This window comes from Euprymna scolopes, chromosome 20, assembly GCF_053919585.1.
Source record: "Euprymna scolopes isolate OS-2025 chromosome 20, ASM5391958v1, whole genome shotgun sequence".
NCBI lineage: Eukaryota > Metazoa > Mollusca > Cephalopoda > Sepiida > Sepiolidae > Euprymna > Euprymna scolopes.
The window spans coordinates 85,025,187-85,039,941 of record NC_136501.1 but is presented as its reverse complement, the minus strand read 5'-3'; the positions used below and the strand labels follow the sequence as shown (position 1 = coordinate 85,039,941).

The 14,755-nt window shown below is 32.4% G+C and overlaps 1 protein-coding gene across 3 annotated transcripts; it reads left to right on the top strand.

Annotated features, from left to right (window-relative positions):
- The first annotated feature begins 312 nt into the window (after positions 1-312).
- Positions 313-14,491, top strand: LOC145241511 (transmembrane protein 161B-like). Of its 3 annotated transcripts, none has more exons than XM_080104549.1 (2): positions 313-382; positions 10,468-14,491. In XM_080104549.1, the coding sequence occupies exon 2, from the start codon at positions 10,520-10,522 to the stop codon at positions 11,978-11,980; it is 1,461 nt and encodes a 486-aa protein (XP_079960675.1). In that variant the 5' UTR covers positions 313-382; positions 10,468-10,519; the 3' UTR covers positions 11,981-14,491. The 3 variants fall into 3 exon arrangements, with proteins under 3 accessions (XP_079960675.1, XP_079960676.1, XP_079960677.1); XM_080104550.1 differs by lacking the exon at positions 313-382 and adding an exon at positions 439-959; XM_080104551.1 differs by lacking the exon at positions 313-382 and adding an exon at positions 7,638-7,781.
- The last annotated feature ends 264 nt before the right edge of the window (positions 14,492-14,755 follow it).

Sequence of the window (14,755 nt, the reverse complement as noted above, 5' to 3'; positions counted from 1 at the left end):
CTCCTCGATCAGGGGAGAAATCCTTCTAGACTGAGGCAATTTTTACTTGTGTTCCTATCCAGAGTGCTGGATTTTCCACACATTAAAAATCGACCTTGTGACTAACTCTGCTCTCGTGAGGCGGCAAGTAAATAGGAAAACTGGGAAACGTAAGTCTGAATTACAGTAATCTAACCGGCTTAAACCTAACCGGGCCGGAAAAAGAACCATTAGTATTTGTCATATTATTGATGCTGAACGAGTTTAACTAATCAGAATCCATGTTACAAATAAAATCTGCCAATCAAAAGCAGTATTTTAAAGTCTACATTTATCTACTTCCGGTTTAAGCTTTGCCATGTGCGTATAGAGACGGACTAGACGGTGTTTTACTCACCCACAGGTAAAAAAAAAAAAAGAAAAAAAAATTTCTTTAATTAAAACCGTATTTATTATTTATCACTAAATTATTGAAAATTAATTATTTTGTTGCAAATATTTTTTGTGTATTTTTTAAGCTTGGTTTTTATCGCCCCCCCCATGATCTGTTTTATTTTAGTTTTTCTGTCGAACTAACTGGCTATATTTTCTCGTAAACATTGCGACGTTTTAGCGTCGTCAAATAGTTAAATAAGAACGGCAAAATTGACTTTAAAATATATTTTATAAATTGAATTAATTTATCTCTAACTCAAACGACCATTAAAAAAATATATATACTCAACGAGTTTTTAATCAGTATATTTGCCAATGAAGGAAGACACAAGGACACGGTCATTTTATTTATGGTGAGGGTTTACCGGCCTCTAATGACCTTCAGGGCCCTTAAAAAAAGAAAGAAAAGAATTCTTCTTTCTCTCTCTCTCTCTCTCTCTCTCTCTCTCTCTTCAGTATTCCCCCTCTAATTGGCTGCGTCAAAATAAACGATGACAATATATAAAGTGACTCGTTGGGGCATTCATTGTCCGAATCAGCAAAAAGTGAGTTTGCAAAGCCAGTTGTTGTTAAAGGATACTCAAAAACTGATATTTCTATTCACTATCTCCAATCTCCGTCTTTGTCTCTCCAGCTATGGGTTAAACATTATTAGGACTGTACTGTGGTGATGTTCCTTATTGTTTATAATGGACTATTCCTGTCGTCTGTTTCAGAGTTTTATTACGGTCGACCGATCGAAAGAGCGGAGGGGATTAAATGACACACAGTGAGTGGCCAGTGGGTGGGAGTGAGACAGAAACTTGGTAAGAGATGGGCCACTTAGTGCGTTAATTGCTAATTACGTCTGATTTAAACGTTTTTGTTTTTATCAAACATAATTCAATCCTGAAATAATAACGTTATTATTTTGGAAGCCTTTCTTAACACGAGGAAGGGAGGGTGTTTTGTAACTATTCTGTACTTCCACCTAACAATTTAATAAAAAACATAGGTACTTGTACAGTTTAATCAAGACATTAAAAAAATGAAAATATCGAAAAAAAAGTTATATTGTAACGTATCCGTTATGGAATGAAGTTCTCCGAAAAAAAAAAAATCACTTAATTTGATTAAGTATTATTACAGCGGAAAAACAATTTGTTATGACACCCAGCAAAAGGTACCCATGTTTCGATTTTTAGACCACGAGGAAGGAAGAGAAGCTATTATTTAACATGGGGAGGGGGTGTCGGCGCTTTAGACTGAGTTATTTCCCCGTGGCGCCCCTCCCTACCTCGTGGTCTAAAAATTCAAACCCTCAGCTTGCTGTCATAAAAAAACACAACAACGGCAAAAAAAAAAAAAAAAAAAAACTATTTGATAAAATTAAGTAAAATATTTTTTCGGAGAACTTCATTCCATAAAGGGTACGTACAATATAACTTTTGAATATTTTCAGTTTTCAATGTCTTGATTAAACTGTAAAGTACCAAAAGATATTATAAAACTCGAATTTAACTTTAAAAATAGCACGTGCTTAAACTTGAATATGTATTTCACTATTTCATATGATTACAATATCCATGAAAAAGGGGCCTATAGAAACAAACGTTGATTGATCGAGCTTTAGTATGTTCCATCAAGAATTAAATAGAGTAATGGCCACTTGTAAGCCCTCCCCTACACCCCAATCCAAATACATGCACAAGCTCTATTAATAACTAGTACTTTAGTATCGAGCACTTTTGGAATGAAAGCTGAAACCTATTTTTATTAACAAATTTCAAACGCAAACATTTTTATGTAACTTGCTTGTTATAAGTATATTTTATAGTAAAACTCGATTGGCGACGAAACCCCAGATATTGAATCGATATTATTGGTACCCTTCATTAGTCTAATCGCATAAAACCGAAAGGTTACGACGAAGTGGAAATTTGGAGCGACAGAAATATTCAAAATTGTCACAAACATCTTGTCATTCCCACACCCACCACCATTTTTGTGTTTTTACTCTTGGCATGTTTTTGATTCGATTCTCTGTACACAGAAGTTTGGAATTTTTAAAAATGAGGATTGATAAATTATTTGTACTTTCAGATTATTATTTTCATCCGGTTATTTTTCACGTTTTGGCCGATGTGACCTCCGACCTTCTTGAGGTTCATCTTTTCGAAAGTTTATGTCGAACTCTAGAATCTATAAACAATTTATTAAATCCGCGAGATTAGTGTTTAGCGTGTCGAAATGCTTTGAAAAGAAATCAATAAAGTGCTCAATCGCAAAGTGAGAGTTTTTTTTTTTTTTTTTAAAAGAAAATATTTAAAAACTGTTACATTTTGAACGTCATTCTTCGATTTGTTTTTCATGAGTCACTAATGATTTGTTTATATTTTTTTAAAAAGGCTATTGCAATGAAACGTCTTTGAAATATGTAAGGTTTTATATAAATAATTTGTTCGTGTGTGTGTATACATACGTATATTTTTTTACTAATATATGTATGGAAAATAAGCGACACAAACATTTCATCATCGAAGGAAATAGCCTGGTGATTTTTCCATCGAAATTGAAATAAACCTTTCTACTGGAGCTTTGCATATTTTTATACTACTTATTGGTCTTCGTTTAAGTAAATAAAGGATAGAGATGAAGTTTCCCGGTCAGATCGTTTTGGGGGGAAAGGGGTATGCAATAGCATGCTTCTTTTTTTCTTTTAAGATTATGACATGCTGGCTGAACGTATTGACGTAAAATCAATTTCGTATTACATAGGTACATATGAAATGGGAAGAAAAAACATTTTTAAAGGAGTACATTATCTTATTTCTCTCTCTCTCACACACGCACACACATACACACACACACACACACACACACACACACACATGTATCTATGGTACGGACAATCCTTTTCTCTGGTTGTCAAATGAAGTCAATGAGATTGGTTGGTCTGTATTCGCTCAAAGTGTCCAACCACGATTGCTTTCGCTACATTCTTGCCGTAGTAGTACTAGTTCAGGAACTTTCCTTCTCCAGTGTCATTTGATCACGGAGACTGCAAATGAATAATAGATATGATTTTGGACTGAATGAGTAGTAAGGGGGGAGGGGGGGTTACAGCCACTGTTCACTAATATATATATTCACTACCCGCAGCAACAGCCATATAGCGTTATGGCGAGAAGCCTTGACTGTCGTTTGGGCGGTCGGGTTTCGATCCTGACTTAAGGTAGTTGTCTGTCTAGCCGCACTGATGAGCTATGATACAGCGAAGCTGCATGTGGATATATATATATATATATATATATATATATATATATATATTATATATGTCTTGTTTGAAAATTCTATTTTTACCATACCTAATAAATCAGTTTTGGCGGACCTGAACGATGAGCCCCCCCCCCTTCCCCATAATTTTTTTTTCGGTTAGCTAATCGTTCTGAACTGAAAGCCATTCTTAACCTGGGAGGAGAGGGGACGGTAATTATTCTGTATATTCAACTAATAATTTAAAGAAAAGTTACCGTAACATTTGAATTTATGATGAAAAAAAATATGGGGAGGGGGTGATTATTCTCGTTCAGGTTCGCCATAGTTTTTAATAAATTTTCGAAATGAAAAACTAAATTTCTGAATGCATTAAAAAATAGTATGCGTTCTCTGTGTACATAAAACACTTCTCAAAGCGCAAAGGTAAAAACGCACGTTTCTCTGATGAAATAGATCCCCCTGTTCTATTTCTTTCTTCCTGTTGCTACAACGATATTCGGTCGTTCTCAGAACCTTATAAGGGAGTTTACATCAGATCGATGCTATTTTTAGAGGTTTCTTGTTAAAAATACAAGTTTAATTAGAATAACATGGATTATATCTTCCAAGTGAACATGTTAGCTTAAAAAAATTAACTTTGCTGAAACTGACAATTTTTTAAGAAAAAAATAATTTAACTTTTTTCTTCTTTTTAAGAACGAATAATCGGCAAAACTGTAACCCTATACTACCCCCCCCCCCCGCGCAAGATTCTACAATTTTTTTAAGCGAGGCGTCAGGCGATTACATGTAAACAGTCTGTTGGTAAAAAATATTATTTGGGATGAATCAATTTTGCATAACATGCGCATTTAATGTGAAATGATCTCCCACACGCGGAGCAGAGAAGATAACAACGAAAAAAAAAAAAAGAGACAAAATTTCAAATAGATAACAAATAAATGTTACCAAAGGCAATATAAATTACTCTTCTACATACCTGGATAAGTTTTGTGTACTTTAACGGAATTTTAAGCGTTTATTCAGTTCGAAAAACAAGTAGTGTCGAATAGGAAAGTTAAACGGGCAATCAAGATAGCCGACGAATAATTGTTCAAAAGTGGAAAAACTAACAAAATATTGATAGAAATCTACCCAATAAATGTCACAAAATGTTACAGTAAAACTTATTGGGTAGATTTCTATCAATATTTTGTTAGTTTTTCCACTTTTGAACAATTATTCGTCGGCTATCTTGATTGCCCGTTTAACTTCCTACTCGACACTACTTGTTTTTCGAACTGAATAAACGCTTAAAATTCCGTTAAAATACACAAAACTTATCCAGGTAGGTAGAAGAGTAATTTATTTTGCCGTTGGTAACATTTATTTGTTATGTATTTGAATTTTTGTCCCTTTTCTTCATTGTTGGCTTCTCTGCTAAGTATCCAATTTCTAAATAAAATAACTTTTTGCTGATTTTCTTACGGAAACATTATGAATGAATAGTAACCATGCCTTTACCTCCACCTTCCCTCTGTCAGAATTACTGCTCATTCAACCCCCAATTTATTCATTTACGTACTCTTCTCCTATGTTTGTGATAGTCTCTACATGTCATGCCTTTTTTGTTTTGAGTTTTCCATTATGTCATTCTTGGGTCAGTGGGTGGTTATATATTTATCCCCCTTCAAAAAAAAAAAAAAAAAAAAAATGATAATAATTTAGTGACATGTCTATAAAACCTAGCTATCGAATCCGGAAGTGGGTGATAATTTTATGTTAAAATGATGATTTTTATGAAAAGGATACAAAAAAAAGAATGCAATTAGTGCAGTGTTTTATATGAATCGGCTAAAAATGAAAATATAAACATTTAAAAAAATTTTCCATGCAGTTGGTCAAACGTTCTGATAGTGACAACTAGTGATAAAGTGCAAGTCTCATGGTATGAGAATAGGCATCGATGCCTCAACCATCAACGTCATGTTATCGTTGATCGATCCAGATGTTTGGCGGCTCATGTTAAACAGGATCAACCTGAAAGGCATTCAGTCATTCATCAACGTTGGTTCAACCATCGTATCATCTGAACAAAAGGTAACTGATGTTAAACAACATAGGAGTTGTAATGTCTATCTTTATCTGCGTATAACTAATTGCAATCATTCTGGTGTTAAGCAAACTCAACAGTGTATCTATCAGTACGGACAATCCTTCTCTCTGGTTGTCAAATGAAGTCAATGAGATTGGTTGATCTGTATTCGCTCAAAGTGTCCAACCACGATTGCTTTCGCTACATTCTTGCCGTAGTACTAGTTCAGGAACTTCTCCAGTGTCATTTGAGGATAGTTGATCGCGGAGACTGCAAATGAATAATAGATATGATTTTGGACTGAATGAGTAGTAATTCTCTTGAGGGGGAGAGAGAGAGAGTTTCAGCCACTGTTCACTAATAATGTGAGTCTATAAAAACGAAAAAAAAAAAATGCCTTACACACACACACACATTCAAAATTGATCTCCAAGAACACTTTTTTAAATTGATTACATGTCCTTAAAACACTTTCTGGTTTAGAAATGAATGATTGCTATGCATTAAATTTATATATAAAACTTATCCCACACTCTGAAGTTTACAATATTGTTTTTACTTCAAACCTTTTTCAGGTTGTTTACAGCTAATTGCTTTAAAGAAAAAAGATCTCATTTTTTACTGTTCATAAGCTTCATATTAACAGATAACACATTGAATCTTAATATGATCCATAATATCTTAGAAATCAATCTAGATTTTTCTTTTAATAGTAAATCAAAAAAAACTAACTGATTTAAATTATAGAAAGCAAATAATTTGATAATAAGGCAAAAAATGGAGAAAAATAAAAGTATGCGTTAGTGAAATTACAGAAAATTAGAGGAACAAGCTTTGGTATTTTACTAGTTATTGGCTGTGGAAGTAAAACAAAAATGTTTGTGTTTTCTGCAATATCAAAACTTTTATAAATATTTTGTTTATAAAAAAACAACCAAATTCAGAATGCAAAAAAACTAGTAAATACAGTGAAATGCCCTTTAATTTTTTTCTTTTGAGAGGGGAGGGGTAGTTTTATACATTTGGGATGGAGAATGTTCACTAATGTATTACCAGTAAACTAGTGAGACAGCGTTCAAATTTTAGTGTTTTCTACATCAATTAATATAATTTACTGTTAATAATAATATTGCTTTTTGAAATAAATATGTCAGCTTCTCCTATTAAGAAAAAAATGACTTTTTTTTTTTAAATAATTATCATTGTCAATTAAATATTCTTTAAAATAAATATATGCCTCTTTTTTATTTATTTAAAATTATAGCAATTTAATTCTTTTTAAAACAATAAATATCCCTTGTCTTTTTACGATAAAAATAATTTTCAGTTAAATATTCTTCAAATTAATAAAACGAATGACACTTTTTGAAATGTATTTAAAATTTTATTGTTTTAGTTGATGGGGCAACAAAATTTGATTTTGTAACAATTTATTTTAAAATGAGTAAAGTCTGAATTGTTTACCTTAATGACATCAGATTAATCCCCAATCATCATCTTTGCTGATTGCACGATCTCGTTTTTTAAAAGTGTGCGTGAAAGGTGATAACATATGAACATAAAATGTCTTAATCTTAAATTATTATTAAAATATGATATAAAGGAAACTTGTGTGTGTGCATGTTCAGCTAAAAGTAAAAAAACTACATAATACACATCTACAAAGCTGGTATATTCTTATTTGAAACTGCCTTGGACAATATAATTTGAAAAATATCTATTCATTTTTGAAGCAAAATTCCTCAGAGGGTGGGGGGGGGGCGACATTAAGAATTATTTTTTAAGATTATTTAGTAATTTGGAGGAATTAGCCTTTTCTTTTTTTTTCCATCATTATTTCTCTTCAGATTATTGTAGAAGAAAAAGGAACTTTGTATTGCCCGGGAGCAATAACTTCAAAGTGTTTAACTATAGTGTTGTATACTAGACAAGAAACGCAATGTTGGTATAGGAAGAGAGCTAGAGAATGATACAGTTTTCAAAGGAAGGTGTTACACATTCTTTTTATTAGGCACGGCCAAAACGAAAGGAGGGAGTAAGTATTTTTTGATGGAGTCTCTTTTTTAAAAATCTACCAAAAATCAAGAAATTATCCAATCAATACAAAATTTTCACCGATTATTAAGTGAAGATTGAACTTTAGAATTGTGTTCTTTTTTTTTTTCATAATTGACATTTATATATATATATTTTTTGTCTACCCCCCCCCTCTTCTTTATTTGTGATTACAAACATGCTTAAAATAATCAGCTGAGACTTAAAATATATTGTATTGTGGGAAGAGTGAGGATTGTAGATAAAACAAACAAAAAACAAAATAACTGTGCACATATCAGATTTTAAGATTGAAAATCCAACTTTTGAATGTGTATAATTTTTCATCTTTTATGTTTTGAAGTGTTAATTATTATTCTTTCAAATTTGCAAAAAAAATATCTTTTTGTTATTTTTACGGAAAACACTACTTTTGAATCTTTGAAAAATAATAATTTTCTTTTAGTGAATCCAATATTGCTAATATACGATTAAATAGGAAATGTTTTGAAGAATCAGTACCAAAAAAGAAAAAAAAAAATCGATAAATAACTGTGCATTTTGCTAAAAATATGATAATTTCTTTCTGCAATTTGTCACGATGTGATATCATTAAACGTCTACAAACAGTTGTTATCTTCCCCTTTTCTTTTTTGCTGTAACTTGTGCTTGATAATTTAAAGTGTGGGGGACTTGCATCTACCACACTCTTTTGTCCAGAAACACTGAGTCCTGATGGCAAGACAGGGTCAAGACGACCAAGCGTGATACTAAAATGTAGGAGTTGTCTCCAACACATACGGCGCCTAGCATTCTCAAAATGGTCACCCATCTGGTACTGGCCAGCTTCATCAGTGCTTAACTTCAGCAGTTATGTAGGCAACAAATATGTATCGCTTATGAAAAAAGAATTAAACCTTTATAAAGTTGATTCTTCACTTAATCGTCAAAACAAACGTTAAAAATACATGGAAATTTACAGGACTAAATGAGCTTCATTTATTCATGTAAAGGCTACCATAGTTTCTTTGAAACTATCATTAAATTTTAGATTTTTTAATTTCACCACTCAAAATCTATAGACTGAGATTAAAGATGGAATTAAAATTCAGGTACTACTGTTATAATAATTTTGCATATTTTTATCCTAAATCTTATTTAGACAAAAAAAAAAAAAAATGAATTGATTCAAAACCTTTTAAAAAATGTTATTCATCAAGACAAAAATGGCAATGAATGGTATTTTTTTTGGAAAATTTAAAATTCTATTGAAAATAGTAGAAAATTTTTTATATTATTCTGCTTTTCATATGATAAAATTCAGGCTTTTTTTTTCTTTCTGGAAAAAGGAAAATTGCTCAAGAATAATGGATTTGAATAGATTTTAATTTGTTTAAAAAAAAACAACTTGGTTTTTCTATCATTTTTTGACCGTGCCTATTTTTTATCCTCTTCTTTTTTGTTGTGGCCCATGCAACGTTAGATAAATTTTCAACAAAAAAAAAGAAAAAGCAAATGCCAAAATCCGGGATTTAAATAAAGACCTTTAGATCTTCAGTATGATGCTTCCTCCATCACATAGAACAAAGCCTGATAAAAGAGAAACAATCTACTTGATGATGACTTCAGTTTTGAAATAAAATATAGATAATAATTGTTTATAAGAATAATTTTAAGTTGGATGTGTTTTTTTGCTATTATTATTTTTTATTATTATTATTAATACATAAAAAAATGAAATCAAAACGTGGATTCCATGAACAAAGCTTCTTTCTTAGAACTGCGCGCCTGTGGAACTCTGTTCCGTCTGCCTGCTTCCCACCGGACTACAACTTGGATGTGTTCAAGTCCAACGTTAACAAATTCCTAATGAACCGCCCCCTTAAGTAAACACTTCATCAAATCTCCACACTAACGTAATGTACTTGCAATAACCCTTATCCCTGAGTGGCTTCCGGGCCTTGATAAGTGGTGACCACTGTGTAAAAAAAACAAAACAAAAAAAAACTGATTTTTAAAATTAAAATGATGATTTAGTGAGATGGGGGGGTATATTTTACATAGAGTTCAAACTAGTGAAATTAAAAATTCAAACTCTTAAATGGATGAAAATGATGAGGGACTATTTTCTCAAACATTGCTTGTCAATTTTAAAATTCAAAGTCATCCTCAAGTAGATGGTTTCTTTTTTGCTTAAAATGAGTTTAGGAAAAAAAAAATCACTGATAATTTACGAATTTCTAGCTACTATCTGGCTTTGCATTCCCTCCACATTTTGTTTTACTAATGAGTCATTGCTTATTAAGGCATAAAAGCCACTTGAGAATAAGTGTTAATGGGTTTGTGTCGGATGAACAAACACCTTGAGGATTGCAAAGATTGGATTTGGGATGAAATTTAATTTTTTACTTAAAAGGGTGGTTCAATAAGAATTTGTTAATATTGCTGTAGTTACCTGGGAAGTAGCCTCATGGCATTGTGTTTGTGGAAATTCTGTTTAGTTTCAGGGTCATAAAGGAAGAAAAGAAAACTTTTTACAATGATTGTAGCTACATGAGTTTCTCTTTTACCCTAAAACCAATTTTTTGTAAGAAAAAACTGATTTATGAGAATGAAATATTAATTTTGTATAGAAAAAAACAATTAAACACAAAAATATTGTTGTTTGGTTTTCTTTTCTCCTTCAGATGTCCTGACAGAAAAGTTCAGCAAAAAGAAGGCCATCCGTCAGAGACCATCATGGCTGTGTTTGGGTTGCAGATGATTTTCAGTTTGGTAGCGTTCACATTCCTGCAAAAGCTTTCCCGTTATTACTCTTTTGGAAGGTGGATGCTGTCAACTGGTTTGGTGCGCTATCTGCATCCAACAAATGATGAACTTAAGGTTGCAGCCGGGATACCTCTGGGTCCTTCAACGGGGACCCGGGTCAAACACAGACGGGATCACCGGCGAAACAACCCAGAAAAAATTCAGACTGAATCGTTTACCATTCCTCGTAGCATACCCCTCACACTAGAGACGGCCAAAGTAGAAGCGTGTGACTTGCTGCCTCTCCATTATTTTGGAGAGTTCCAGTGGTTAATGGATTTTTCTCTTTGTGCCCTTTTTGTCTACGTTAGTACAGAGATTTATTATGGACTCCTTTCTCGCACGGAACCGAACATCAGTATTCTTTGGTGTTTGTTGGTTCTTGGTTTCTGTTTCCGCATCCTCATGATGCAAACGTACGTCTATTTTCAGACAGAAGACGGTGGAGAACGCATCTTGTGCATCACATTTGGATTCTTCTTTCTCGTAGCTGCGATGGGTGTGCTTGTCGTCAGCGAGAATAGCCTTGAATTTGGACTCGAACAGGGCTACAACAACTTTTCAGACAACGCCATTGAATTCCTGAAACAGCAAGGAATCACTTCGCATGGACCGATGAGTTTATTGACATTCAAAATAATCTTAGCATTTTTATGTGCTTTCCTCGGGGCTTTTGTCACTTTCCCTGGACTCCGTTTAGGTAAAATGCATGCGGATGCTCTGAACTACACCCAGGGTCAGCCTCTTCGTCAGTTTCTCCTCTATGTCAGTTTCACATATCCGATTATTATCCTTCTGCTGTGGGTCAAGCCGATGGCACGTGATATCATCTGCGGTCTCAACTGGCGGACACCTGCACAAATCCTCAGCCAGCCAGCATTTGAAACAGCACGTTTTGTCGTTATTTGTATCTTCTTTTTGTTGCGTCTTGGCCTCGTGAAAACTTATCTTCAGTCCCATCTGAATCTTGCATATGAACGCATTGAAACTGTGCGCAAAGAGAGCGGACGCATTGGCAATCTTGAGTTGCAGAAGAAAGTTGCTTGCGTTTTTTATTACTTGTGTTTTGTTGCTGTGCAGTACTTTGCCCCAATCATCCTTATTCTGTTTTTAACGTTTATGCTGAAGACGCTTGGTGATTATTCATGGGAGAATATCATTGGTGGCGGTTATCTAACCCGACGGTCACAGCTTCCCGCCTCAAAACCGAATGTTTCTCCCACTGCTGATACCATCGCTCAGGTAACCTGGGCCATAGCCAACATTCGCAGCATTTTTTCGGCGATGTGGTATCGAGGTTTGTTATCGTTTCTGAATTGGTGGATCATAGCTGCTTGGTTCACTACCTCCGTCTTTGGAACTATCTACTACACAAAAACATCAATAGGATAAGAGATTCTTTCTAATAATATTAAAATCCAGGGAATGGGGCAGGGGTGTACATGAAGAATCAGAATTTAATAAAAAACAACAAAACATAAGCATATTAGGTTCTTGCCTGTGAGAGATAAGTCTTCAAACGTAGGATAACGTTTCCAAATGTTTAATGCTGATTTTCAGGTCAGACTGAATCTCCCTCACATGCTATAACTCATTTCTAAAGAAATTAATTTTTCAACCAAAAAATGAATATTCCTCGGATTGAAAAAAAAAAGTGAAATTCACAAAAAATATGATTTTAATGAAATTTTCAGTATTTATAAATTAATAAATGAATGTGTTTAAAGTATTTATTAAAAATAAAAACAAATAAATTACCCTTCAATTATTATATCCATAAATGAATCGTGAAAATGAAAAAATAATAAGCAGAAAACAAAATTTGAAGGAAAGTAGTAGAAAAATGTTAAAAAATTGGAAAATGAAATTATAAAAAAAAAGATCTTAAAAGCATTAAATACGAGCTACATTAAAAAAAATTATTTTTTTTGCACCTTCATAGTGTTGTCGTTTTGTTAAGGTGGTCACAAAGTTTTGACTATGGGTATAATAAGACAGATTTTGTCTTTGAAATGAAGGGTATGCAATTTACATAATAAAAAGAAGTCCAAGTGTTTTTTTTTTAACCACCTCATCTCTCTTTTCTCTCCTTGCCTGTCGATAAGAATTCTAGCAACCGATATTAGTTTTATTTTCAAAAGGTATTTTAGTAAAATTATAGTGCATATATCTAGACAAAGTAGGACAGTAAAATTACTAATGAATAACAAAACACTAATTGTAGATTGTTTAAAAAATAGGTATGCAAATTACACATTCAAATAAGTTTCTCTGGATAGTTCATGTGTATTATATACGAAATATTTCAAAATGCTATGTTATAATTGAATTTAATAGTAACCCATTATGGTGTTAAAAGTGTAGTATCAGTTCTAATGCTATGATTAGCCTATTCTTTCCTCAGTTAGTGAAGAAGACTTCAGTCAATTTTTATTTTTGTTCTAATTCAGAGTGCTCCTTTTTGAGGAGCTCTATTTTCTCCACATTAAAAACTGACCTTCTGTCTAACTTTGTCCTCATGAGGAGGGAGGTAAATAGGAAATAAATTCACAGACCAGAGTGTCCAAAAAGGTTAACCAAAAAAGGAATGGTGGCGTTTTTTGTTTTTAGTTTGGATGAATGTGTGTTGTTTTTCTGTGCAGCTCTACAGGCCAGTGTGCTGAGGCCCAAGTTTTGATGCGGTTTTAATTATTGTTTTGAAGGGTTTATTTTTCAAGATGTCTTGAGATGCTCTCTGGTCTCAGTGGGGAAAAAAATTTACACGTTTTTCTCAGGAAAAGAAAGAAACTTCTTTTAAGAAAATGGTAGAAAGAAAATGGCAAGTTTCAAGCAGAACATTCTTGGTGCTTTAAATGTTTCAGTTTATTTTCTAGTTTTTTTCTTTGTAAAAATAAAGGTGTGCAAGAACTAACCTAATGGATACTGCCATAGACTATACAGATCGATTGTGTCCAATCTATGTAATCATATGGTAAGGTAATTTTATGTTAGTATGATATCAACCATTTACTCTTTTTTTTTCTTTTTTAGAAGATAGGATCACCCAATTGTTGAAAATGCAAAATGTAATTTTAAAATGTTTTTTTGTCAAAATACACTTGTTTGGCTTTTAGCCCAATCTAAAAGTGTCATATCTGTTCTGTTCAGAGATAGCACAATAATATTCTGGGGTCTGTGTTCATGCTAGACATACAAGAAGTGGAAGTATATAACAAACTCCTACAAAGGTTTTGTAGACCTCATTAAGTACGACAGAAATATTCAACAGATGACAGATATAACTTTGGAATTTCCACAAGTCCCACTAGTTCTACACTAATACCATTGGGAATTTTCAATTAATATATCCCAAAGAATGTTGAGGTGAGAATAGAAAAGTGTGAAGAAACTTTTTTTTTATATAAGAAAATTAGATTTGCTGAAAGGATGTAAATTAAAGATTAATTATAATCGCTGAGAAGGCCAATCTGAGGAGTTTATCTTCAGAAAGAATGGAGTATAAGAAAATTGCCATTTTTCTTAAAAAAAAAAAATTGTTGACACTAAAACTTTTTTTTCTATGCAGTTAAGAGTGTTTTTGATTAAAAAAAAAAAAAAAACATTTAACAAGTTTTCAGAATAATTTTGTAAGAAAAAAAATCGATTGTGTGTGTGTGACAATTAACGTGTGTATTTCTATTATTCATGAGAAACTAGACTGAAAAAAACCGTTTTCTTTTACACAGGTGTTCCAAAGAAAAAAAATGATCCAAAAACTGAAAAAAGAATTTTGAATAAAAAAAATACAAAGTTCTTAAAATATTTTATAAAAAAAAAAACCCCAAAAAAACACTCATGTAAACATCCTCATTGTGATTTAGATGATTTCATGTATAATTAAAAAAAAAACATTAACATTTCTTATCCGAATTTGTGTTAATTTTTTAAATTTATTTTGTGATTGTGATCCAACTGGTCACAATCACTATGATTATTTGTTTTATTTTGATTTCAATCAAAAATTCATAAACTGTGATATATCTTTTAAGACATTCTTCTTGCATACTAACAAGTCTTTTTACTTTTATATTATTCACTCAGGAGTTTCCACACATCAGTTAATCAGTTTCATATATATATATATATATATATATATATATATATATATATATATAGGGTAACCCAAAA